General features: G+C 53.8%; 2 protein-coding genes across 4 annotated transcripts in view; both read left to right on the top strand.

The window, feature by feature from the left end:
* Nisch (nischarin) overlaps positions 1 to 8,332 on the top strand; it is a 36,312-nt gene extending 27,980 nt beyond the window's left edge. Inside the window, exons 16-22 of one of the 3 annotated variants that reach the window (XM_029468842.1) lie at positions 1,412 to 2,794; positions 4,218 to 4,419; positions 4,510 to 5,010; positions 5,518 to 5,674; positions 6,063 to 6,191; positions 6,659 to 6,820; positions 7,079 to 8,332. In XM_029468842.1, coding sequence (XP_029324702.1) covers positions 1,412 to 2,794; positions 4,218 to 4,419; positions 4,510 to 5,010; positions 5,518 to 5,674; positions 6,063 to 6,191; positions 6,659 to 6,820; positions 7,079 to 7,689 — 3,145 coding nt within the window. In that variant the 3' untranslated portion in view covers positions 7,690 to 8,332. Of the gene's footprint in view, positions 1 to 1,411; positions 2,795 to 4,217; positions 4,456 to 4,509; positions 5,011 to 5,517; positions 5,675 to 6,062; positions 6,192 to 6,658; positions 6,821 to 7,078 lie in introns of all 3 variants that reach the window. The other 2 variants (XM_029468840.1, XM_029468841.1) reach the window with 2 other exon arrangements.
* Positions 8,333 to 11,130: 2,798 nt separating this feature from the next.
* Stab1 (stabilin 1) overlaps positions 11,131 to 24,663 on the top strand; it is a 30,251-nt gene continuing 16,718 nt past the window's right edge. The window contains exons 1-22 of the mRNA XM_021181154.1: positions 11,131 to 11,359; positions 15,819 to 15,955; positions 16,289 to 16,404; positions 16,629 to 16,714; positions 16,780 to 16,849; positions 17,202 to 17,297; positions 17,525 to 17,635; positions 17,842 to 18,038; positions 18,277 to 18,407; positions 18,540 to 18,667; positions 18,855 to 18,949; positions 19,115 to 19,249; positions 19,391 to 19,528; positions 19,682 to 19,744; positions 19,998 to 20,111; positions 20,196 to 20,249; positions 20,427 to 20,507; positions 20,755 to 20,913; positions 22,010 to 22,072; positions 22,291 to 22,386; positions 22,691 to 22,777; positions 23,962 to 24,073. Of these exons, the coding sequence (XP_021036813.1) occupies positions 11,279 to 11,359; positions 15,819 to 15,955; positions 16,289 to 16,404; positions 16,629 to 16,714; positions 16,780 to 16,849; positions 17,202 to 17,297; positions 17,525 to 17,635; positions 17,842 to 18,038; positions 18,277 to 18,407; positions 18,540 to 18,667; positions 18,855 to 18,949; positions 19,115 to 19,249; positions 19,391 to 19,528; positions 19,682 to 19,744; positions 19,998 to 20,111; positions 20,196 to 20,249; positions 20,427 to 20,507; positions 20,755 to 20,913; positions 22,010 to 22,072; positions 22,291 to 22,386; positions 22,691 to 22,777; positions 23,962 to 24,073 (2,350 nt within the window). The 5' untranslated portion in view covers positions 11,131 to 11,278. The remainder of the gene's footprint in view (positions 11,360 to 15,818; positions 15,956 to 16,288; positions 16,405 to 16,628; positions 16,715 to 16,779; positions 16,850 to 17,201; positions 17,298 to 17,524; positions 17,636 to 17,841; positions 18,039 to 18,276; positions 18,408 to 18,539; positions 18,668 to 18,854; positions 18,950 to 19,114; positions 19,250 to 19,390; positions 19,529 to 19,681; positions 19,745 to 19,997; positions 20,112 to 20,195; positions 20,250 to 20,426; positions 20,508 to 20,754; positions 20,914 to 22,009; positions 22,073 to 22,290; positions 22,387 to 22,690; positions 22,778 to 23,961; positions 24,074 to 24,663) is intronic.

The following is a 24,663-nucleotide window of genomic DNA, read 5'->3' as shown; positions in this document are numbered from 1 at the left end:
CTGTCCTGGCACTCACTTTGTAGACCAGGCTGGCCTCGAACTCAGAAATCCGCCTGCCTCTGCCTCCCGAGTGCTGGGATTAAAGGTGTGCGTGCGCCACTACGCCCGGCTGATGCTGCTTTTTGTTGTTATTAGATTTGTTTCTTTTTCTGGGTGCGGTGGTGCACTTCTTTAATCCCAGCCCTCAAGAGGCAAAAGCAAACACATCTTTATAGGTTCGAGGATAGCCTCATATACACTGGAAGTTCCAGAGCAGCTAACACTACAGAAAGAGATCCTGTCTCAAAACAAACAAGCAAAATTCTGTTTATTTCATTTTAAGTGTATGAGTGTTTGCCTGCATGTATATATGTGTGTACAACATGTATGCTTGGCGCCTCTGGAGGCCAAGACAGGGCATCTCAACTCCTGTAACTGGAGTTACAGATGGTTGTTAGGTACTGTGTGGGTGTGGGAGACAAACCTAGATTCTCTGCAAGAACTCTGAGTACCCTTAGCTGCTGAGCCATCTGTTAAGCCTTTGGTTATTATATGCCTAAATGATTGTTTATACAAAATTACATGGGTAGAGTCAGCACACACATCATGAAATATTAGCTCCTTGGCCCTTTGCAGAAGTCTATTTTTATTTATTTGTTTATTTGTATGCTTAATTTTTTTTGTTTTGTTTTTTGTGGGGTTTTTGTTGTTGAGACAGGGTTTCTCCATGTAGTCCTGGAACTCACTCTGTAGACCAGGCTGGCCTCAATCTCAGAGATCTGCTTCCTTCCCTCCCGAGTGCTAGAATTAAAGTTAGCATGCACCGCCACCGCCTGGCTTGATTGATTGATGAGTGACTTTTGGGGCCAGATCTCTATATAGCCCTGGCTGGCTCAGGACCCACTATGTAGACAGGCTGGCTTCAAAACCAAGAGAGATCCACCTGCCTCTGCCTCCCTGTTCTGAAATTAAAGGCTTGCTCTACCATGCCTGGCTATAAAAGCGTATTTCTAATTCTTGTTTATGGGAGGGTTGTAGAGGCCAAGAGGGGCTGAAATTTAAATGAAAAGGTCCTAGGACCCATCCAACTTTATTTACTTCCCTGGAAAACCAGGCTGTCAGTAGAAGTAGCCTTTTTCAACAATGTGATTCACACCCTGTAGCACTTGATTGCCTCTGACACCTGGCAGCATCTGAATGACAGAAGTCTGCATAGCACTTTGGTTGTGGCAGCCAGCGTGGTTTGGGCAGGGTGTGCTGCGCAGTATGTGGATGCATGGACTCATCCTAATGGCAGCCACTTGACAGGCTCAGCTGTATGAGAGGCTCAGGAGACCCAGGGATCGTCTCCCTAGGGTTAGGGGACTACATACGACAGCAGACTAGGGGGTAGAATGCCCCTGGGTCCCTGACCCAGTCTCTTCTTGCACAGCCCAGATCATGCAGAGCCAGAGGTTCAAGTGGTGCCTGGGTCCGGCCAGATCATCTTCCTGCCCTTCACTTGCATTGGCTACACAGCCACCAACCAGGACTTTATCCAGCGCCTCAGCACACTGATCCGCCAGGCCATTGAACGGCAGCTCCCTGCCTGGATTGAGGCTGCCAACCAGCGCGAGGAAGCCCACGGTGAGCAGGGCGAGGAGGAGGAAGAGGAAGAGGAAGAGGAGGATGTTGCTGAGAACCGCTACTTTGAAATGGGACCCCCAGACGCAGAGGAAGAGGAGGGGAGTGGCCAGGGAGAAGAGGATGAGGAAGACGAGGACGAGGAGGCAGAAGAGGAGCGTCTGGCTCTGGAGTGGGCCCTGGGCGCCGATGAGGACTTCCTGCTGGAGCACATCCGCATCCTCAAGGTGCTCTGGTGCTTCCTGATCCACGTGCAAGGCAGCATCCGCCAATTTGCTGCCTGCCTTGTGCTCACTGACTTCGGCATCGCAGTCTTTGAGATCCCACACCAAGAGTCGCGAGGCAGCAGCCAGCACATCCTCTCATCCCTGCGTTTTGTCTTCTGCTTCCCACATGGCGACCTCACGGAGTTTGGCTTCCTCATGCCCGAGCTGTGTCTGGTTCTCAAGGTGCGGCACAGTGAGAACACGCTCTTCATCATCTCGGATGCTGCCAACTTACACGAGTTCCATGCTGATCTACGCTCCTGCTTTGCACCACAGCACATGGCCATGCTGTGCAGCCCCATCCTCTATGGTAGCCACACCACCCTGCAGGAGTTCTTGCGCCAGCTGCTCACCTTCTACAAGGTGGCCGGGGGCTCTCAGGAGCGCAGCCAGGGCTGCTTCCCTGTCTACCTGGTCTACAGTGACAAGCGCATGGTCCAGACCCCTGCCGGGGACTACTCAGGCAATATCGAATGGGCCAGCTGCACGCTGTGCTCAGCGGTGCGGCGCTCCTGCTGCGCGCCCTCGGAAGCCGTCAAGTCCGCTGCCATCCCCTACTGGCTGCTGCTCACGTCCCAGCATCTCAACGTCATCAAGGCTGACTTCAACCCCATGCCCAATCGAGGCACCCACAACTGCCGCAACCGCAACAGCTTCAAGCTTAGCCGCGTCCCGCTCTCTACCGTGCTGCTAGACCCCACTCGCAGCTGCACCCAGCCACGGGGTGCCTTCGCTGATGGCCATGTGCTCGAGCTGCTCGTGGGCTACCGCTTCGTTACCGCCATCTTTGTGCTGCCCCATGAGAAATTCCACTTCCTGCGAGTCTACAATCAGCTACGCGCCTCACTGCAGGACCTGAAGACTGTGGTCATCTCCAAGAATCCTTCAGCTAGGCCAAGAAACCAGCCTGCCAAGAGCAGGGCCAGGTGAGACGAGTGCAGACTATTGGGACCTGGGGTGTGGGGTTGGCTTGGGTATGGTCTCTGGGCCTTCGTGCTCTGTAGGACTCTCTCTTTACCTTCCCTCTCCCACTTCTCTGAGCCTTTGCCTCCATGAACTTAGTGCTAAGTGCTCCAGATCTCTAGAGCCTTAAAAGCAGCCCAGGAAAGCTGTTCCGTGCAGGACGGGTTAAGGGAGCCAGCCCTGTCTTGCCAGTGGAGGACATCACCTTGTCCCCTGGCCCTTCCACTGACCTCTCATGTGTACAAGTGGGGTTTCTGGATGTCATCTTTCTCCTCCACCAGGCGACTCATCCAGTGGCTGGCTCTGTCAGCTCGGGAGTGTTCCAGGGCCCCCATTCCTAAGACTCCCTCTCAGACTTTTTTTTTTCTTTTCTTCCTATCACAAAGTTCTTGTCAGGAAGGACTGAGTTATGTCTAGCTTGGAATTCCCTCACAAAGAACCTTCTGAAGACCAGAGTGTATGGGTAGGCCATCCTTTCTTCAGCAGAGACTGAGGTAGCAGGAAGGGACTGGCAGCTTTAGCCTGTTCTCACTCTCCCTCCTCTTGGAGGGCCCCTGCTCTCTCTTGCTGGATTCCCCACCTGTGGAGGAGAGGATCTAACAGTTCAGATTCTCTATGCTGGCAAAATGCTGAGACCCTATCCTCCCCACTGGGTCTCTCCTCTCCTCTCAGTCAGTCCCCAGCTGATGACTCAAAGGGCTTTCAACTCTTACAGCTGAATCCAGGGCCCCTCTTATACCTGCACAGAGGAGGCTGCCCCCTACCTCCCCTTGCCATGTGAGGTTTAGGTGGCTTGCACCTTGTCCTTCTTCCAAGCTACCACAAACCTAGCTTGCTCCTGGGACTGCTGCAGAAACCAGGCCCGTAAAGATGTATCAACACACCTGTGACAGCAGGAGAGTAGCCTGGCAGCTTCATGGGGTATTTGGACAAATGCAGGGTGACAGCCCTAGGGAGTCCAGCAGTTGGACTGGATCTGCTGGAGAGAGCAGCATCCAGAGGACCCCACCCTTCATCAGTGTGGCCCCGTGGGCTGAATGCTGGGAACTCCCAGCCCCCATGAGATTTAGCTTTTGAGCATTAATTATGACTGAGATAGAGCAGGACACCCCAGCAGGGCCGTGTGCAGTGGTGGCTGAGTAGGCGAAGTGCCAGGGCCACCTAAAGATACCCCAAAACAAACTGAAGACCATGTTGAATCCTGGTTCTTGCCTCTGCTTGCATATACACACCCAGACCCTTTCCCTGTTCTGTGTGGTAGATCACCCAGTGACCCCAAGAGCAGCACTGACTTTACAGGTGTCCACCACACTCTGATGTTGTACAAATGACTTTCTATGGGCACACATGTTCACTTGGCATTTCTTGGGTCTCTGGGAGATGTAGTGCTGAGCAGCGGCTGCAGGAGACCCCAGCAGACGCTCCCGCTCCAGTTCCGGCTCCAGCTGCAGTCCCACCAACAGCTTCAGCTCCAGCCCCCGCAGAGGCCTTGGCTCCAGGTCTGGCTCCTGTACAGGCCCCAGGAGAGGACCGAGGTCTAACTTCAGCAGAGGCTCCAGCCGCAGCAGAGGCTCCAGCCGCAGCAGAGGCTCCAGCTCCAACAGAGGCTCCAGCTCCAGCAGAGGCTTCAGCCGCAGCAGAGGCTTCAGCCGCAGCAGAGGCTTCAGCCGCAGCAGAGGCTTCAGCCGCAGCAGAGGCTCCAGCCGCAGCAGAGGCTCCAGCCGCAGCAGAGGCTCCAGCCGCAGCAGAGGCTCCAGCCGCAGCAGAGGCTCCAGCCGCAGCAGAGGCTCCAGCTCCAACAGAGGCTCCAGCTCCAACAGAGGCTCCAGCCCCTACAGAGGCTCCAGCTCCAAACCAGGCTCCCGCTCCAGCAAGGGGTCCCACTCCAGCAAGGGGTCCTACTCCAGCAGAGGGTCCCACTCCAGCAGGGGCTCCAGCAAGGAGTCCCGCTCCAGCAGGGGCTCCAGCAAGGAGTCCCGCTCCAGCAGGGGGTCCTGCTCCAGCAGAGGCCCTGGCACAAGCAGAAGTCCCTGCCCAGTACCCAAGTGAGCGCCTAATCCAGTCTACATCTGAAGAGAATCAGATCCCTTCTCACTTGCCAGTGTGCCCATCACTCCAGCACATTGCCCGTCTTCGGGGGAGAGCCATCATTGACCTCTTCCACAACAGCATTGCTGAGGTATTGGCCCAGGTGCTGGTCTCCCTGGCTGGCACTTGTGTGGTTAGAGATGTGGGCTCTGCTGTGGTACCAGTCAGTCCTGAGGGTGGGTATAGTTTGTGTTGGGGCATCGTCATGGACCAGATTCTCTTGACATAATGTGGTTTTGAGCTCCATCTGCTCACAGGATGGAGGATCTGGGTCAAGAGGTCTGCCACTTAGCTAGTGTGCCTTCCATCATACCTGACTATGGCTCCCTGGTCCAGGTATAGATCCCCGTGCGTACCCCCTTTTCTCCCCTCTTCTCTGCTCTGAGTTTATTTGAAAAATGAGATGAACTTTGTCTCTCCTCATCCAAGGCCATGAGCAGTTCCTAGAACACAGGGATCACCACATTAGCCAGACTCAGAAAGGGAGGGAGGGATGTGCTGCCTGGAGTCTTCACTTAAGTGTGGTCCAGGAGGAAGGGGGTGTGGCCTGCCCCACTCTCCTCGCCTGCAGGCTCCCACATAACCCCTCTGTGCCCAGGTTGAAAATGAGGAGCTGAGGCACCTCCTGTGGTCATCAGTGGTGTTCTACCAGACCCCGGGGCTGGAAGTGACCGCCTGTGTGCTGCTCTCTAGCAAGGCTGTGTACTTCATACTGCATGATGGTCTCCGCCGCTACTTCTCTGAACCACTGCAGGGTAGGTCCTCCAGCCTGGCCGCTCTCGGGTCAGGGGCAGGTTAAGACTTGGGTAGAAGCTCTGGACTCAGAGTCCCTGATCTGAGAAAAGGGTAACAGCAGCCCTTCCCTCTTAGAACACACAGAGACCTAAGGCTAAACGTGCATGTGCCATGCTAGGGAATGCTTGGGAACTGGCTGGCACATGCAGGGATTTGGCAGCCTCTGCCCTTTGGATCTCAGTAGGAACCTCATCCAGTGACCTGGTGACTCCACCGAGCTAAGCAAGATGAGACTCATCCCCACTCCCAGTATCATACAGTCCTCCATGTGTGCAGGTGGTGCTGGCTCCTTGCCAGGCAACATTCCTGTCGTACATGTTTAACCTTAGCCTCTTCTGTCCATCACAGATTTCTGGCACCAGAAAAACACCGACTATAACAACAGTCCTTTCCACGTCTCTCAGTGCTTTGTGTTGAAGCTCAGTGACCTGCAGTCAGTCAACGTCGGCCTTTTTGACCAGTACTTCCGGCTGACGGGTGAGTGACATGATGTTTTGCCCCAGTTTGGGTGAAGGCCAGTGTCACCAGTGGCCTTCCACCTCGCACATGTAGGTACACTATCATGTGACACATATATCTCCACTTACAAGCCAGCCACTCGGGTAGGAGGAAGCGGCTTCGGGAACTGCTGAGATGGCAGTACTCCCTCCCGCCCCATGGTTTGTAGCAGGAGCTGGGTGTACAGGGACCAGCAGAGCGGGCCCTGAACTTAGGGGCAGGATGTTTCTGACTCATACTTCCTGAAAGGAGAAAGCTAAGCCCTTTCCCTAATGCCTCTATTCCCTTCCAGAAAAATGTCTCAGCCCTTCCTGCCTGAGATAGGGTCATCTCCCCAGGCCCCATGATGCCCTCCCACATAGACCCTGTGGGTCCTGGTTTTCTGTCGGGGCCTTGCAGGGACGGGAATGGTGGCCTGTACCTGTGACCAGCCCCTTCTTGTGCAGGCTCCTCCCCGACGCAGGTGGTCACGTGCTTGACTCGCGACAGCTACCTGACACACTGCTTCCTCCAGCATCTGATGCTTGTGCTGTCCTCCCTGGAGCGCACACCCTCGCCTGAGCCTGTTGACAAGGACTTCTACTCAGAATTTGGGGACAAGAATACAGGTACCCTGTCCATCCCCAGAACCCTCACTGCCTCTGTCCCCACCTTTCCCTTGTCTCTGCCTAACTGACCAGGCTTTATGGGTCGTTTTCCATGGCAGAGGTTCCATCCCAGCAGTCCCCAGGCAGCCAGCAGACCTCTCTCAGTCCTGGGTTCTAGCTTGAAGCACCCTGGACTACTCTCATTATGTGGGGCTGCTGTTGCTTTTGACTGCACCACAGGCCACCTCAGGCCACAGCCTGGTGTCTCTCATCCTGCAGGGAAAATGGAAAACTATGAGCTGATCCATTCCAGCCGCGTCAAGTTCACCTACCCCAGTGAGGAAGAGGTCGGGGACCTGACCTACATTGTCGCACAGAAGATGGCTGTTCCTGCAAAGAATCCAGCCCTCAGCATCTTACTGTACATCCAGGCCTTCCAGGTGATCACACCACACCTTGGGCGGGGCAGGGGCCCACTGCGCCCTAAGACACTGCTCCTGACCAGCGCCGAGATCTTCCTCCTGGATGAGGACTACATCCACTATCCATTGCCTGAATTTGCCAAAGAGCCACCGCAGAGGGACAGATACCGGCTAGACGATGGCCGCCGGGTCCGGGATTTGGACCGGGTGCTCATGGGCTACTATCCCTACCCACAGGCCCTCACTCTTGTTTTTGATGACACACAGGGTCACGACCTCATGGGGAGTGTCACCCTGGACCACTTTGGGGAGATGCCAGGTGGTCCTGGCAGGGTTGGCCAGGGCCGAGAGGTACAGTGGCAGGTGTTTGTCCCCAGTGCCGAGAGCCGAGAAAAGCTCATCTCACTGCTCGCACGACAGTGGGAAGCTCTTTGTGGCAGGGAGCTGCCTGTGGAGCTCACTGGCTAGTGCACGCCATAGCAGCCCTGGCCTCCTGCCATGCCCAGCCTAGCCTGGTGCCCATGTGGGCAGGGAAGCGGGCCTTCTGCGTTCTTTTTAAGGTCTTTCTCCTCTCCCTTGGTTCCTACATTGATTGCCCGTGGCCCCCACACATGTGACCAGCTCCCACAGAGACTGTGAACATGTGTGATCAGTTAATCCTTCCTAACGCTGGGAAGACATATGCCAGCCCCACCAGAGCGTCCTTGTGCTGTTAGCGTCCCTTGTGTCGCCTGCCTCTGAAGTGGCATGGTCAGACGCGCCAGCATTGTTTTGTCTGTGATTGATGCTGTTGTTAGCGTGGCGCTGTGGACCTGATAACCCCCATGTCCTTTTCTGAAATGTTAAGTCCAGTCCTTCATTGCTGTTTGCTGTCATTGTGGGCGTGCCGCTGCTAATTACAAAGCTGGTAGCAGAGTACACAGGCAAGCTCCCACGTTGTAGGCTTTTCCAAAATGGAGGTCTCCTCAAGTCCAGAGCAGAGGAGGCGCTATGGGGAGTTCCCAGGTCATGGGTCCAAGAGGAGCCAGTACAGGGGACCTAGAGCTGCCAGCACCAAGTATAATTCCTGTTGCCTACATTCTCTATTCTAATAAAATGGAGTTTGACACAACCTGAGTCTTCAAGGTTATAGAGAACTGGGGTCCCAAAAGGGTTTCAACCAAAGGCATGGTCAGCACGGGGAGATTGGAGACAAGAAGAGAGAGAAGGAGGGGAAGGTGGGAGGGTCCCCAGAGCAGAGCCATGCTGAGCTGTGGTCAACCAGGGGTCTAGGTAAACAATAGACACCACCTTCAGCTGGACGTGGTGGCGCACGCCTTAGTTCCAGCACTCAGGAGCCAGACTCAGGTGGATCTCTGGGTTCAAGGCCAGCCTGAGTTTGTTCCAGGACAGCCAAGGCTACATCTGTCTCAAAACAAAACCAAAGAACAATTTTATTCCTTCCTTGCCTGTTCCACACCAGTGTCAGTCCAGATGGTACTCCTGTCCTTTCTCAGCTAACAGTACTCCAGGAGAGACAAAAATGAACTATTAAAGAGCAGTGCCGGAGCCCGGCGTGGTGGTGCACGCCTTTAATCCCAGCACTCGGGAGGCAGAGGCAGGCGGATTTCTGAGTTCGAGGTCAGCCTGGTCTACAAAGTGAGTGCCAGGACAGCCAGGGCTACACAGAGAAACCCTGTCTCGAAAAAACCAAAAAAAAAAAAAAGAGCAGTGCCAGCTGATTGCCAGTGCCAGAGGGGCTGAAATCAGGCCCTGGGCTGCCCCAAAGCCTGGTGTCAGGTCGAAAAAGTGCTCTGAACCTCGAGCGATTAGTGGAAAAAAACCCAGGCCGAGTTTATCTGAACAAAGAAAATCTACTTCTTTAATCAGGCAGCCCTGAGGACAGCAGCCAGAAAGACTAGCCAAGGCAGCATTTAGAGGAGACAGAAAGGACTTAGTTGGCCAGTTGATGACAAAGCCTGTTGCGTGTAACTGAAGCCCATGCTGCAGCCGAGATCCATGTGTCTGCTTTGTTAGGCACAGCGAGAGATTTTAGTCCAAACCAATTAGCTTCACCATCGGAGACCACACCTACCTGGGAGAAGGGAAGGGCACACAGAGTTATACCATATACCTATACCGTATACCTTTACCATATATATATATATATATANCATACCTATACCGTATACCTTTACCATATATATATATATATATACCCCACATACCTATACCGTATACCTTTACCATATATATATATATATATATATATATACCCCAAATACCTATACCGTATACCTTTACCATATATATACCCCATATACCTATACTGTATACCTTTACCATATATATATACCCCATATACCTATACCGTATACCTTTACCATATATATATATATATACCCCAAATACCTATACCGTATACCTTTACCATATATATATATACCCCATATACCTATACCGTATACCTTTACCATATATATACCCACACCATATACCTATATCATATACCCTTGCAGTTAACTTACTGGAATTTAGAAAAGCCCCAGTTGGCCAAGAAGCAAAGTAGAAGGCCGGGCGTGGTGGCGTACGCCTTTAATCCCAGTACTTGGGAGGCAGGGGCAGGCAAATTTCTGAGTTCAAGGCCAGCCTGATCTACACAGAGAAACCCTGTCTCAAAAAAACAAAACAAAACAAAAAAAGCAAAACAAAGCAAAAAGAAGAAGCAAAGTAGAAAGGGAAAATGTATGGACATGTGGGGAGGAAAGAGTCCAGCAAAGGAGCAGAGGCTCTCCCTAAAGCTGTAGCCTGACTGTGAGATCCTCTCCCCAATAGGAGAGGGATCTTGTCTAGCCTGGTGGGAAAAGATGCACCTAATCTTGCAGAGACTTGAGGGCCCCATGCTCTCAGAGGAAAAGGGGGAGGGGTTGGGGAGGGATTCTGTGAGGACCAGCAGCATTTGAGATGTAAATAAATAGATATGGGCGGTGGTGATGCACATCTTTAATCACAGCACTCGGGAGGCAGAAGCAGGTGGATTTCTTCAGTTCAAGGCCAGCCTGGTCTACAGAGTGAGTTCCAGGACAGCCAAGGCTATACAGAGAAACCCTGTCTCGAAAAACAACAACAAACAAAACAACACTAACAACAGCAACAAGACCAGCAACAAAACCCTTAAGTCTTATTAAATGGTGACTGAGAGGTCTGCACACATGTTCTTGGGTGTGCTTTTTTTAAAAAAAAAACAAAAAAACACTATTTTTAATGAAACCTCGGTTTTATTTCATACCCGCCAGTCCTGAATTCTTTTCTGCTTTGAATCCATGAATCCTGGGTTTGCCTGAGTGGAGGTCCCTAAAAGATTAGGCTGTGCTCGGTGGCTCTACCCAGTCACTACAGACATCAAAGCCAAGTGAGGGATGTCACAGACACCCACCCACCCCAAGCATAGAGAGGACTGAAGTGCAATGGAACCTGGACTGTGGCTGCAGAGTTAGGGGTGGGCTCAGGAAGGCCATGAGGCTGGTAGGGGAGACCAGTCTGAGGGGCTAGCATGGTGTTTCCACCTCTACTGGTGTCTGACAGAAAGACTGAGGCAGCTGACCTGGGGGCCAGCCAGCCCAGGGGCTGTCCAACAGCCTCCTAGCCACCAGAACCCCGAACCTTCTGAATGAAAAAGCCAGCTTGACAGATGCAGGGGAAATTATTTATTGGTGTTTAAATTTGCTTTAGAATCTCCCGTAGACCCCAGGCAGGTGGCTAATGGTGGGTCTGGACCTCCAGACCATGGTGCCAGGGAGCAGCGTCCTGGGCCAGGAAGCCCTGAACAGGGCCCAGGTCGTCCATGTGGGGGTCACTGGCCAGCATCTTCCCTTCCGCCTGCAGGCTGCTGATACGCAGGAGGAAATCCTGGTGGGTTCCTGTGGGGGTGAGCTGACGGATAGCTTTTAAAGCGCTGCTCACCCACCCTGTCCTGCCTCCTTCCTCATGCCTGCCTCTTGGAGTTCACTCGCTGCCTGCCGCTGCTGCAATCACTGTTCCCACACTACTTTTGTCTCAGACAGCAGACCTGCCTGCTATGGCAGAGCCCCGAACCCTCCTTCTGCTCTGCATCCTGGTCCTCTGCCTGACAGACTCCGGCTTCATCAGAGGGCAGACGGTGAGTGGGAGCCAGGGTCAGGGAACAGGGAGGGACCATGGTAGTTTGTGTATGGATGTGTTGGGGGTGGGTATCAAAGCAGCTGGTCCCTGTCTGAGCTCCCTGGGGGTCCAGGGCACCACACTATTGTCCCACCTCCCCAGGCTGAAGTCTGTGGCTGTTCTACCTGAAGCTTAAAGGCTTCAGCAACTTTCCCCCTCTAACTCTGTCTAGCTTAGCTGGTCATGTACTCTGGGCAGTCATCCTGGGTTCCCTAGCCTGTGCGTGAACAGGGACAGAGCCAGCCCCATCCTCCTGGCCTCCTTTCCCAGACTGAGACCATAGTCTATGCGGCCCTCACCTGGGGCTTTTAAATGTGATCATTACCTATCCTCCGGGAACTATAAACCAAGGGGCTCAATCAGAACCTGGCCACCAATATGCCCGTGGCCAGCCCCGAGCCTGTGTGGAAGGGATGAGATCCATTGGACAGACAGCAACCAACAACAATGTTCTTAAGTCTCAGAGAGGCCCCTGGACGTGGCCCCTTCAGTCTTTACAGTCTTTAGCAAGCTTGTTTGTTTCTCCTTTTCGAAATCCCAGGCCCGAGGAGAGCCGCAAGCTGTTTCCTCTAGAGCCATAGTTGGGACCACAGCCTGTGATTCTTACTCAGGCCTGCCATTCCCCACCCAGTGTGCTGAGAACACAGGGCCTCATGAGTGGTTGAAGCATGGCTCCAGAGGCCAAGAGGGCCTGTCCCTAGGTCTCCCCAGCTCAGAGCTGCTGCGTGAGTTTTGGGGAGAGCTTCCCACGAGTGTGGAGAGTGAGTTTTGGATCTGTTTCTGGGCAAGGGAGCTTCCCTCGTGAAACCAAGTTAACCTGCATCTTAGGCAGCTTCCGAAGCTCCCGTGGCAGAGAGAGGGGATCCACCAGCAGGCAGCCATGGGGGCTTGGTCCCCTGGAAAGGGGATTTCATGGCCAGGCCAGGGCTGGGTGGAGCAGGTGGAACATCAGGATAAACATGATGGAAAACCACAAGATCCAGGTTGTGCCAAGCTGGAAAAGCACCTTGCCACCTGTGTCCTGGGCAATGGGGACAGAGGTCAGTGAGAAATCTCAGCTCTGAGACCTGCTGTAGTTCCAGACAGTCCTAAGTCTGTCATTCTGAGACTGAAGGCAAGCCAGCCTGGGCCAGGGAAGAGGTCCTGAGGTCCTTGTGGGTAGGGATGTAGCCATGCTGTCCTTACTTTCCCTCACAGTCCCTCACCCTGTATGACATGGGACACAAGCTGCAGCTGCTAGGAACGTAGCCTCAGAGGGAAGAGAGGACCCCTGAGTCAGACAGCAAGCAGCACAGGTGACATTAGGACTTGGCATAGCAGGCTCGGGCAGCAAGGAAATCTGCCTGTAGGAGGGTCTTAGCATGTGTCCGTCCATCTGCCCGGGGACGACTTTGTGTCGAGGACAAGCCTGGGATCCACAGCCACAGCACAAAAGCAGGGGCATTGGCCAGTGCCCAGCTTTGTCCCTACCTCCCCACCCCCTGCTCTGATCCAGAGGAGAGGAGAGAGAGGCAGCTCACGGGGCCCTTCTGCTCTTTGGGGATTTAGATTCTAGGTGGTCAACCCAGAGACTCCCCAGGAACTTGCTTCCAGCTCAGGGGAGTTTTCTTCACCTTGCTACTGAGCTGCATAGTTCATGTCTCCACTGCTTTCCCAGCTCCCACACACACAGAGAAAGCAGCCACTCAGCCTCGTGCTGAGCACCCTGCCAGGTCCTAAGGTGCTCCCAGGAAACAGACCTCTGAGTCAGCTGAGGCCTCTCCAGCCTCATCCCACCCAGCTGCATCCCCAGTGGGAATGTGAGCTCCGTCTGGTGCCACTGGTGGGCAGATGAGTGCCTTGTCTCACTCGGGTGTGGTCCCCGGAGAGAGAGGTGCTGATTCCGCAGTTGGCTTAGCCATCCATCACCACTGGCACACAGGCTTACAAAGCTCCAGCTTCCTCCGGGCCCTCCCTCCCTCTGAAGAACAGCTCTCAACTCACCCTGAGCATTACCCAATCCTGGCCAACCATCCTAGGGGCCCAACCAGAGTGGGAACTGGACTTTCATTTCTGCCTAGGCAAAGGGCTTTGAGGGGGGCCCACTGTCAGCCAAGGATGTTCCCCCGAACCTGAAACTCAGTTGCTCAATTTCCTAGACATGTCCTGGCTTTGCAAAGAGGAGCTTCGGCGTGATAAATCCAAACATAACATCATCTAGACCTGAGGTTTTGCTGAGTAACTTCCCTCTTTGTCATGAGGCCATGAGCGGAAAAGGCAAAATCACAGTAGCAGAAAGGTGGGGGCTGGGGAGGGGGCGGGGGGGAGGGGGAGGCTTTGTATGCTCTGCTCCACTGGAAAGCGTTTTCCTTTCTCTCTGGCTTTGGGAAGCCGCTCACCTGTAACTCATTTTAGGGAAGGGGCGTGCTGGAGGCACCCAGTTTACAGTGTGGTCAGCATTTTCAAGATAAGAACATGTTTTTCTCCAAGCCATTCCCCTATCAGCTTGTATATCCTCTCAGCCCATTCTCTCGCAACTATAGGCTCAGTCTGCACTCCAGGGTATAGCACTGTGGCTTCTTTTTGACCCAAAAGGTGGTCCCAGTGGAAAACTGGTGGGCTTTGTTTCAGGCCACTGAATGGGGCTGCAGGATGGAGGCAGGCAGAAGCTCTTCAAACCTTCTACTCCCTCCAGCATGCAGTTGTTTCCTCGGCTGCCCTCGAGGAACGCCCTCCTTCCCCACCCCCCCTCAGTTCTCCACAACAGTGGTCAGGCAGGCATCTCTCTAAATCCCTCACTGAAGCAAGTGCAGTAGCCCACACTTGTAACAAGTGAAGGTAGGAGGATCAGAAATTCAAAGCCAGCCTGGGGCTATGTGAGACACACAGTATAAACATGTATCAAAGCTTTAAACAAAATAATAAAATAAATTTAACAGACAGTGGTGGCACACGCCTTTAATCCCAGCACTCAGAAGGCAGGCACAGATAGATCTCTGAGTTCAAAGCCAGACTGGTCTACAGAGTGAGGGCAACACAAAGAAACCCTATCTTGAAAAGAAACAAATACATTTTAAAACAACAATAACAACTCATTAACTGAGGCCTGAGGGTGCACCAGCTGGGCCTCACCCAAGCTTGGCTGTCTCTTGCCAGCCTGGCCCGCAGCCACTCTCCAATCTCCTGCAGGCTACCCTGCAGGTCACACAGGGGCATTAGTTCCCTCCTTCTCGAGTCTTGGTTCTACTGCTGCCCTTCAGCCAGAGCACTGACCCTGGCCAACTCTCCTACAACCTTCAGGTCCAAATCATGGGAGTAGTTTCCGTTGCTAAAGTGACAGAACCTAGAGATCAACTGGGAAGAGAGTCTCAATGAAGGATTGCCTAGATCAGGTTGGCCTGTGGGTGTATTTATGGAAGATGGTGTTGATTCTGTTAGTGGTGCCCACTGTGGATGGCACCATTCCCTACACAGGGGGTCCTGGGCTGTCTAAATGTACAGAGTATTAGCTGATCACTGAGAAGTATGCTTTGCTCCTCTCTTTTTTAAAAGAATGATTTATTTGTATATGAGTACACTGTAGCTGTCTTCAGACACATCAGAAGAGGGTATTGGGTTTCATTACAGATGGTTGTGAGCCACCATGTGGTTGCTGGGAATTGAACTCAGGGCCTCTGGAAGAGGAGTCAGTGCTCTTAACTGCTGCGTCATCTCTCCAGCCCCATGCTTTTATTTCTCTCTGCTTGGCTGTGGACAGGGTACCAGTAGCTGTTTTAAGTCCCTGTCACTTCCTACAATGATGGACTGTGACCTGGAGTTGTGAGCTTAAAATAAGCCCTCCTCCTCTAAGTTGCATTTTATCAGGGTATTTTATCACAGCAATAGAAATGAAATGAAAACATCCTAGGTCCTGTACCCCCCACCCCGCCCACCCCCGCTGTCCCCATTGCCTGTCATTACCCGGACGCTGGTTCCCTATCTGGAGGTGGCGCCTTGGGCCAGCACTGCCATGGGGCTTTTTCAGCAGTGGCTGCCCAGCCCTAACATGGCAGGCCAGACCCTCTGCTTCGAGCTGGTGCTTGTGAGAAAGCCTGTGCTTTGTCCTAGTGTGATAGATTGAGTATGAAGTCACTGTACCCCTGTACACAGTGTGAGGCTTGTGACGTGTCTGTTTGGACCAAGAAGGCAGGGAGCTCTCATCCCTGCTTTACACCCTGTCCCTGTGACAGTTTGGGACTTCAGGCTCCTCCCCTTGGACGGAAATGATTCCCCTGGAGAAAGAGACACAGACATGGGGACAGGAGGTGACATGGAGGTTTCCTAGGACCTTCCCTGGCCTTGCTCATTCCCACTGAACTGAAGGGAAACTGTGCAGTCGGTATAGACTCAGGCTAGACCGCGGTCCAGGCCCCTCACTGTGCATTTTGCCTATGGCCCAGGTGCGGTCTAAACGTTGCGACATCCACACCAAGTTTGTCACTCACACACCCTGCACAGCGTGTGCAGCTATCAGGAGGCAGCTATGTCCCTGGGGCTGGTCTCGGAATTTCCCAGAGAAGATACTTCTGGACTGCCGGTACAGCTCCACCTGCTTCTTTACACTTTCCAGAGGGTGGCGGGGGACCCAGAGGGTGGCAGGGGACCCAGAGGAACCTCACTGACCTCCAGGTGGGAGCAAACAAAGTATCCGGTAACACACATACCTGCTGTGTCCTACAGAGCAGTAGGCACAGGAAGGGAGGAGGAAGGGTGTTTAACAACGCACCTACTGTGTGCTGGGCCCTGGGCTCAGCTCTGGGTTAGATGGAGAGGAGGAGGAGAGAGATGGGTAGATTCCTGGAATTCAGTGTGAGGAGGGTGACAGCCACAAGTGCCCACCACCCCATGGCCCACCTACCCTCTCTCCTAGCTATGAGTTGCAGCTCAGGGGCGCCGCAATATCCTTAAGTGGCTGCAGCCAGGAATGCTGGAAGGATGTGGTTCAGAAGGCCTGCTGCCCCGGCTACTGGGGATCCCAGTGCTTTGGTATGGATGGACGAGGCTGCTTGCCCTGCTCCAGTCGCCCTATGCCCCAGCCCCCAGCTCCTCATCTGAGAGGCACCCACATTGCCCTCAACCTTGTTCACCCAGTGACTAATCATTGAGAGCCTCGAGGGCATGGCTCCCTAGCCTTGGCTGCCCTGGGGGAGGGGCTGGAGGAGAGGTAAAGGAAGCATTCTGGGAAAAAGCTGAGCTCTTGGGATCCACAGAGTGCCCTGGTGGTCCAGCGACACCGTGTAGTGGCCACGGGACCTGCCTGGATGGCATAGAAGGAAACGGGACCTGTGTGTGCCAGGTAAGGGTTGGGTAGGGATGAGGTGGGGGTGTCGGGGGAACCCCACTGACTTACTGCGTTAACAGGAAAACTTCAGCGGCTCAGTCTGCCAGGAGTGCCGAGACCCCAATAGATTTGGGCCTGACTGCCAATCAGGTGAACTTGCAGGGCCTCTGGGCATGGCCAATCCTGTCTGTCTCTGCAGACCTCTCCTAAATCTTCAGTCTTGCCTTTCCCTCCTGGGGTGTTGGCCTTGAGTCCTGCCCTGAGGCTTTTGCATATGGGAGTCTTAGAAGCCTCCTCCAGGAAGCCCTTCATGATGCCCCTCTTTCTATTTCTATTCCCTCGCTCCCTCCGGGATTTCCCCTTCTGCTGTGATCTTTTATCAGAGCTCTGGTCTGCTCTGGTTATTCGTACATTGTAAACATGCAGAGGGCAGGAAGGTGATGCCCCTGCTTGTACCTTGGTGAGTCTGCGGTTTCATATGCCCTTGTATGTCCTCTCTCAGTGTGCAACTGCGTGCATGGCGTGTGCAGCCATGGGCCACGGGGAGATGGAAGCTGCCGGTGTTTTGCTGGGTATACTGGCCCCCACTGTGACCAAGGTGAGCAGTGCTGCCTGGGGCAGCAGGTTCTCAGTGGCTTGAGGAGGGGAGGACAACTGGGTGACAGATAGGGTCTGAGTCTCAGGAGAACCTGGGCCAGACTTCCGCTGTCTGGAGGCTCAGAGAGGTGAGGCGGGTGCCTTGGAGTCACACAGCAAACAGGGCAGAGTGCTTTGAGTTCCTCCCCAACCCTGGGGCTAAGCCTTCACTATAATCTCTCTGCTTAGAGCTCCCAGTCTGCCAGAGCCTGAAATGCCCCCAGAATTCCCAGTGCTCTGCAGAGGCACCCACCTGCAAGTGCCTGCCCGGATACACTCAGCAAGACAATGTTTGTCTTGGTAAGCATGTGATCTAGGGGCAGGGGACTTCAATTTGGAGAGCAGAGTGGGTGACAGGGACTGGGAAGGTGTTTTGCAATCTGGCGACTTACACAGAAAGAAAACACTTCCTATGAGGGAGAGGGCTTATAGCCACTCTGGTGGAAACCATGAAGAGGAGAGGGCTCCTGGGGCTCAGCTCACTCAGGCTCTCTCTGCCCTGGCAGCTCCTGACTCCTGCCCGCCATCTGCTTGCTCCCCACTGGCCCGATGCTCAATGACTCCCCAGGGGCAGGCTCAGTGCCAGTGCCCAGAGAATTACCACGGAGATGGGAAAGTGTGTCTGCCCCGGGACCCGTGCCTCACCAACTTTGGCGGCTGCCCCAGCAACTCTACCTTCTGCCTGTACCGTGGGCCAGGCAAGGTGAGTGAGGTCATCTGCTTCTCAAGCCACTCACCCACTCTGACTGTGGGACCCTAGGCATGTCCTGGGTTGTCTGAACACCTCAGATGCCCCATTTATAAGATGTGAGGAGGACTCCAACCCTGGTCTTGGGGGAGGGGTGGCAGGGCTGTGTAAGGGAGGAGGCATATGCCAGCAGTTTCCTTGTGTTCTCACTGGAGGATGTCCCGTCCTCCCCTTCCCCTGCCGTTGCGCCCAGGCCACCTGTATGTGCCGACCAGGTATGACAAGCATTAACAACAACGCTTCTGAGGGGTGCCATGTCTCCTGCAAACCACATTCCTGCGACAGATCAGCCACCTGTCAGGTGACCCCTGACAGAAAGACCAGGTGGGCACAGAGCAGGGTGGGTGGAGTGGGCAGTGTGTGCCTCCACTCAGGACCTGGTGGGAAGGACTTGGCGGGTGGTGGGATCAAGGGGACCATCCATCCTTCCCCTGACCAGTCTCTCCGGGTCTCCAGCTGCGTGTGCAAAAACGACGAGGTGGGTGACGGTCATGCTTGCTATGGACATCTGCTCCATGAGGTTCGGAGGGCCAATCAGAATGGCCTGGTGTTCCTGCGGTTAAGAGCAGCCATTGCCATGCTGGGTGTGTGCCTCTGCCCTGTACCCACAGAACTGGGAGGGAGACCTAGCCTCAGCAGAGATTCTAGTTTCTTTGCCCAAGAATTGGGTGAGGCAGGGATGGAGGTGGGGACTGGTCCCGTGCTAGACATCTAGACCCATTGCCTCAGGGCTCCCATCTGAATTCTGACTCCACCCTTCTCCATCCACAGAGCAGGGCTGCCAAGAGATTCTTACCACTTCGGGGCCATTCACCGTACTGGTGCCATCCATGTTCTCTGTCTCCTCTGTCTCCAGTAACATGAATGTAGGTCCCTGAAAGTAGGTCATGAACTCCCTGTTCATGATCCTTCCCTTTGAGATGGTGGCCGGGAAAGCCTCTTGCCCTCTCTGTGACTCAGGCAGGGGAGGTACAAAGAGGGTTGGCCTGTTTGGGCTTTACCCACAACACCCCACCCCTGTGTGTCTGCAGGCGACACTGGCTCAGCAGCTCTGCAGACAGCATGTCATCGCAGGGGAGCACATACTGGAGAATGTAGGGTCCCCAAACACACGCAGGTGGTGGACACTGGCTGGTCAGGAGATCACCATCACTTTCAAAAACATGGTATGAAAGGGATCTCAGACTGGGGCCAGAGGAGTGGCAGGCAGAGGACGACACAGCTGGGATGAATGAGTACTGGGGGGCGGGGAGCTGTGGAGCAGAGGGTTTGGTCCGTGGGACATAGTCCCGTGTCTATCTCATCAGAGATATGCCTACAAGTACGAAGATCAGCCCCAGCAGTTCAGTATCCACAAGGCCAACTACATAGCAGCTAATGGGGTCTTCCATACGGTCACTGCTCTACGATGGCAGCTTCCACCCCCACTTCCAGGGGACTCCAAGGTGAGCCAATGACCTCTTCTCCACTTTGTGCTTTAGGGAACGTCTCAGTATGTTCAGGCCAGTATGAGACTGTTCTGGCTTGCAGAGGCTAGGCTCCTCCTCCTCCTGGGGCAGACGCCACCTCATCCTGTCCTGGGGCTCTTATACTTACAGAAAACTGTTGGCCAGATACTTGCTTCTATGGAAGTTTTCACACGGTTTGAAACGATCCTGGAGGTGAGCTTGGGAAAAGGAGTTCTACCTAGGGGAACATCCAGACCACAACAGCTCACTGCCCCAGAATCTGCCCACCCACCTTCCTAGAGCCCCCGCCCCCATCACCATCCCTGAGGCTTTACAGGGGCATGGACCAATGCATTGTCCATGTCTCCCACTTAACCAGTGGGAGCTCCTTGTTGGCTGATGGCGGCAGGAACCAGGTAGGGCTCTGAGGCAGGATTCTGTCTAATCCTACATTCTGCTGCCGTAGAACTGTGGGCTGCCATCTATCCTGGATGGGCCTGGGCCCTTCACAGTCTTTGCCCCGAGCAACGAAGCTGTGGACAGCCTGCGAGATGGCCGACTGATCTACCTTTTCACAGCAGTAAGTTCTATGGGGCTATGGGACCGCGGGCTGGGGCTGTCAGGACTCCCCCATCAACCTCCAGGGGCTGACTTCTCCCCTCAGGGCCTTTCCAAACTTCAGGAGCTGGTACGATACCACATCTACAACCATGGCCAGGTGAGAGGGTGTCCCATCCCCTTCATGGTGTCCTCTGTTTCAAAGGCCACTAGAGGTTCTGATCTTTCTGGGAACCTCATTTCCTTATCCTCTCCTCTTCACTTCTGAGAGTCACTGTGTCACACCTGAACGAGGTATGGCCAGTGCCCAGCCTAAAACCACTGTCTCCTGCCTCAGCTGACAGTTGAGAAGCTCATCTCTAAGGGACGCGTCCTCACCATGGCCAACCAGGTCCTGACTGTGAATATCTCTGAGGAGGTGAGGTCTGTGAGGTCTGTTGGCAGCTGGGCACATGGGTCAGTGCAGGAGCCGCTGGCCTTGCTCATGTCTGTTGGTATGCTCTGAATACCATGGTGGGCAGGACACTTGGCGAGGCCCCAGCTAGGCTAGGAAAGTGGACATAGGTCCGACAGTATGAGGTAAAGCCATAGCAGACAGAAACAGAAGAGCAAGGGCCTTCTGAAGCCTGCTGGGATGGAGATGGCACGTGGGGTCTGTGTTGCAGGGACGCATCCTGCTGGGACCAGAGGGCATCCCTGTGCGGAGGGTTGATGTACCGGCTGCCAACGGTGTGATCCACATGCTGGAAGGCATCCTGCTGCCCCCCACCATCTTGCCTATCTTACCTAAGCACTGTGATGAAGAGCAGCACCAGACTGTGCTGGTGAGCCTGGAACCCACCCTCCACCCTGTACCAAGACCCCGTCCCTAGGATGTGGGCAGGGGACAACACTATCGTGTTGTAATCCCAGAATATTTGGGACTAGATGATGTGTTTGTAAAAAGATAAAGAGGGGCTGGAGAGATGGCTCAGGGGTTAAGAGCACTGATTGCTCTTCCGAAGGTCCTGAGTTCAAATCCCAGCAACCACATGGTGGCTCACAACCATCCGTAATGAGATCTGACTCCCTCTTCTGGAGTGTCTGAAGACAGCTACTGTGTACTTATATATAATAAATAAATAAATCTTTAAAAATAAAAAAAAATAGAAAGATAAAGAGAAATAGAATATGTTTTATGGATGTGTAGTCAGGTATGGGGAAGGGGGGTGTCTCGGCAGGCCTCCTTTCCACTGAGCCACATGATGGTATGGTATAGAACAGAGTTTATTCAGGGCATGGGGGGAGGAGTTAAGAGGGTAGGAGAGTAGCAGAGTCAGAGAAAGGCAGAGAGAGAGTAGGGAAGTAGAGGCCGGCCATGACCACATGGCAAGAGGGGGAAGGAGATAGGGAAGGGAGGGGGAAAGGGGAGAGCCTGAGAGGTCAAGAGGGAAGCAAGAGTAAGGGAGAAGCAAGAGAGAGAGAGGAGGGGCAAGCAGCCCCTTTTATAGTGGGTCAGGCCTACCTGGCTGCTGCCAGGTAACTGAGGTGGCGTTCAGAAGAAACACCAACACTAGGTAATGCAGAGACAGAGGCCTGGTTTGACTCACAGTTCTGAAAGCACAGTGCAGAGGCAGTTCAGCTCTCACTGAGGGAGGGTCTTGCGGCACAAGGGCAGTTAGGCATAGGCAAGAAGACCACAGTGAAGGAAGGGCATCCTGGCTTGTTCCATCAGAGCCTGCTGTGGTGACTAGTGAACCCCTGCATTCAGAGAGCCTAGGAACCACCTGCCTCTTACTGGCTCCTTGCAGCACCTTTCCTGGTCTCTCTATACCTGGCTCCTTCTCCTCCCACATGCCTTTGCTTCATATCTCCATCTCAGGATTGTTGAATCTCTCTGACCCTCCTCCCCCTCCCTCTGTCCTGCTCTGTTCTTCCTAGGGTTCTTGTGTGGATTGCCAAGCCTTGAACACCAGTGTATGCCCCCCAAACAGCGTGAAAATGGTGAGCACCCCAGCCTGGCACTCAGGATGGATCCCCTTTTGCCAGACTCTCAAGCATACCCAGGTTGCAGTGGGGAGTAGGAGCAGAGAGGGCTGGACCACACCTGGAGGCTCAGCATGCCCCAGCCCTGCCCTGGGTGGGAGAATGGGACCGGGGCTGCCTGGCAAAGGCTGCTCCAGCATCCTCTCTGCTGACTGACCTTGTATGGCATGTCCTAGGATATCTTCCCCAAGGAGTGCGTTTATATCCACGACCCAACTGGACTCAACGTTCTGAAGAAAGGCTGTGCTGACTACTGCAACCAGACCATCACAGTGAGCCTGGGCTGGCATGTGACACCTAGGACTCTGGGTGTTTCCTAGTAGTCTGGGACAACCAAGCTGGGTTGAGGAGGCCTCCCTTCCCAGGCATTCCTTCTGTTTTTGTTTGGTTTAGAAGAGCTTTTGTTGTTTTTGTTGTAGTACTAAGATTAGAACCAAGGCCTTCCATCTGCTAGGCCAGGGCTTTGCGGCTGAACTATGACCCCTAGCACTGTCCCAAGTGCTTATGGTTAAAGAGGTGCCATTGGGGGTGGGGGTTGGCATGGGCTGGATGCCAGGCTTGCTCTGTGTCTTGCAGAAACGTGGCTGCTGCAAAGGATTTTTTGGGCCTGACTGCACACAGTGTCCTGGGGGCTTCTCCAACCCCTGCTACGGCAAAGGCAACGTGAGTCCCCACTCTTGCTTGTCCACCATGTCCACGTGTAACGAACGTTGGTACCTTCCTCAGCTGACAGCATCAGAACCAGGCCTGCCTCTCTCGTCTCAGCTCCCCTACTGCCAAGTAACTGATGCTGAACCAAACTGTTTCATTAGAAATTATTACATTCATGTCTGGAGAGATGGCTCAGCGGTTAAGAGCACATGCTGCTCTGGCAGAAGGACCTGAGTTTGGTTCTATGTTAGATCGTTCATAGTTGTCTGTAACTTCAGTTCCAGTGGATCCAACGTCTCCATGGGCCTCTGTACTCAGGTGCACATGCCCACATAGGCACACACACACAAACACACTAAAAAAAACCCCACATTTTTCTGAGTCAGGGTCTCACTACATAGTCCTGGCACTCACTATGTAGAACTGGAACCCACAGAGATCTACCTGCCTCTCCCTCCTGAGGGCTAGGATGAAAGGCATGTGTCACCATGCCTGCATCTCAGCCTTTTTTTTTTTTTTAAAGATTTATTTACTTATGAGTACAATGTAGCTGTCTTCAGCCACACCAGAAGAGGGCATCAGATCCCATTACAGATGGTCGTGAGCTACCATGTGGTTGCTGGGAGTTGAACTCAGGACCTCTGAAAGAGCAGCCAGTGCTCTTAACTGCTGAGCCATCTCTCCAGCCTTCCAGTGTTCTGTTTTTTTTGTTTGTTTGTTTGGTTGGTTTTTGGTTTTGTTTTGTTTGTTTTTTGGGGGGACAGGGTTTCTCTGTATAGCCCTGGCTGTCCTGGAACTCACTTTGTAGACCAAGCTGGCCTCAAACTCAGAAATCCACCTGCCTCTGCCTCCCAAGTGCTGGGATAAAAGGTGTGCACCACCATGCCCGGCTCAGTGTTCTTTAATATTCTACTTTTGCCACCTTGGGACATCAGGGCTCCTTAGTACCTGCCACAGAAGAACACAGCAGTTAAAGTTCAAAACACCGCTGGGGTCGTGAGCCTTTGGGGGGGAGGGGGAGGAGGGAGGGAGAGGAGGAGAGGGACTCCTCTGGCAGCTTCACTGATTTTGGAGGTCACTTCCAGGGTGAAGTCTCAGGGGGAATAGGAGCTCAGAGCCCACCAGAGAGGGTAGTTCATGGGGGCGGGGCTGTGGTGACCATGTCCACAGCTAATCCTGTACCTGCCCCCCTTCAGTGCAGCGATGGGGTCCGGGGCAATGGAGCCTGCCTCTGCTTTCCAGACTACAAGGGTATCGCCTGCCATATCTGCTCTGACCCAAACAAGCATGGAGAGCAGTGCCAGGAGGGTGAGTGACCTTGGCCTCGGCCACCGCCCAGTGGAAAAAGGAGCTCTACTTAGGAAAGATGCCTAGGGGTTCCCCAGAAGGAACAGGGCCCTAAGAGAAGGTGGAGGCCACAGGAACCCATGCCCATTGGAGAACAGCAATGGATGTTGTCCTAGTCACCAGAGAACTGGGCTTTAATCTAAAGCAAGCAGGATTTCAGCAAGACACACTGGAGGCTTTCTGCTTGGGATTGGAGGCAGATCGCTAGAATGACCTGACTAAAAATTCAAAACAGCACAGCTGGGTGATGGCAGCACACTCCTTTGATCCCAGCACTTGGGAGGCAGAGGCAGGCAGATCTCTAAGTTCAAGGCCAGCCTGGTCTACAAAGTGAGTTCCAGGACAGCCAGGGCTACACAGAGAAACCCCCTGTCTCAAAACAAACAAACAAAACAAAACAAACAACTAAACAAAACAACAACAACAACAACAACAAAATCCCAAATGGCCTCCCTGCCGGGCGTGGTGGCGCACGCCTTTAATCCCAGCACTCGGGAGGCAGAGACAGGCGGATTTCTGAGTTCGAGGCCAGCCTGGTCTACAAAGTGAGT

Source organism: Mus caroli, chromosome 14 (assembly GCF_900094665.2).
Source record: "Mus caroli chromosome 14, CAROLI_EIJ_v1.1, whole genome shotgun sequence".
Taxonomy (NCBI): domain Eukaryota; kingdom Metazoa; phylum Chordata; class Mammalia; order Rodentia; family Muridae; genus Mus; species Mus caroli.
This window is presented reverse-complemented; position numbering and strand designations above follow the sequence as displayed.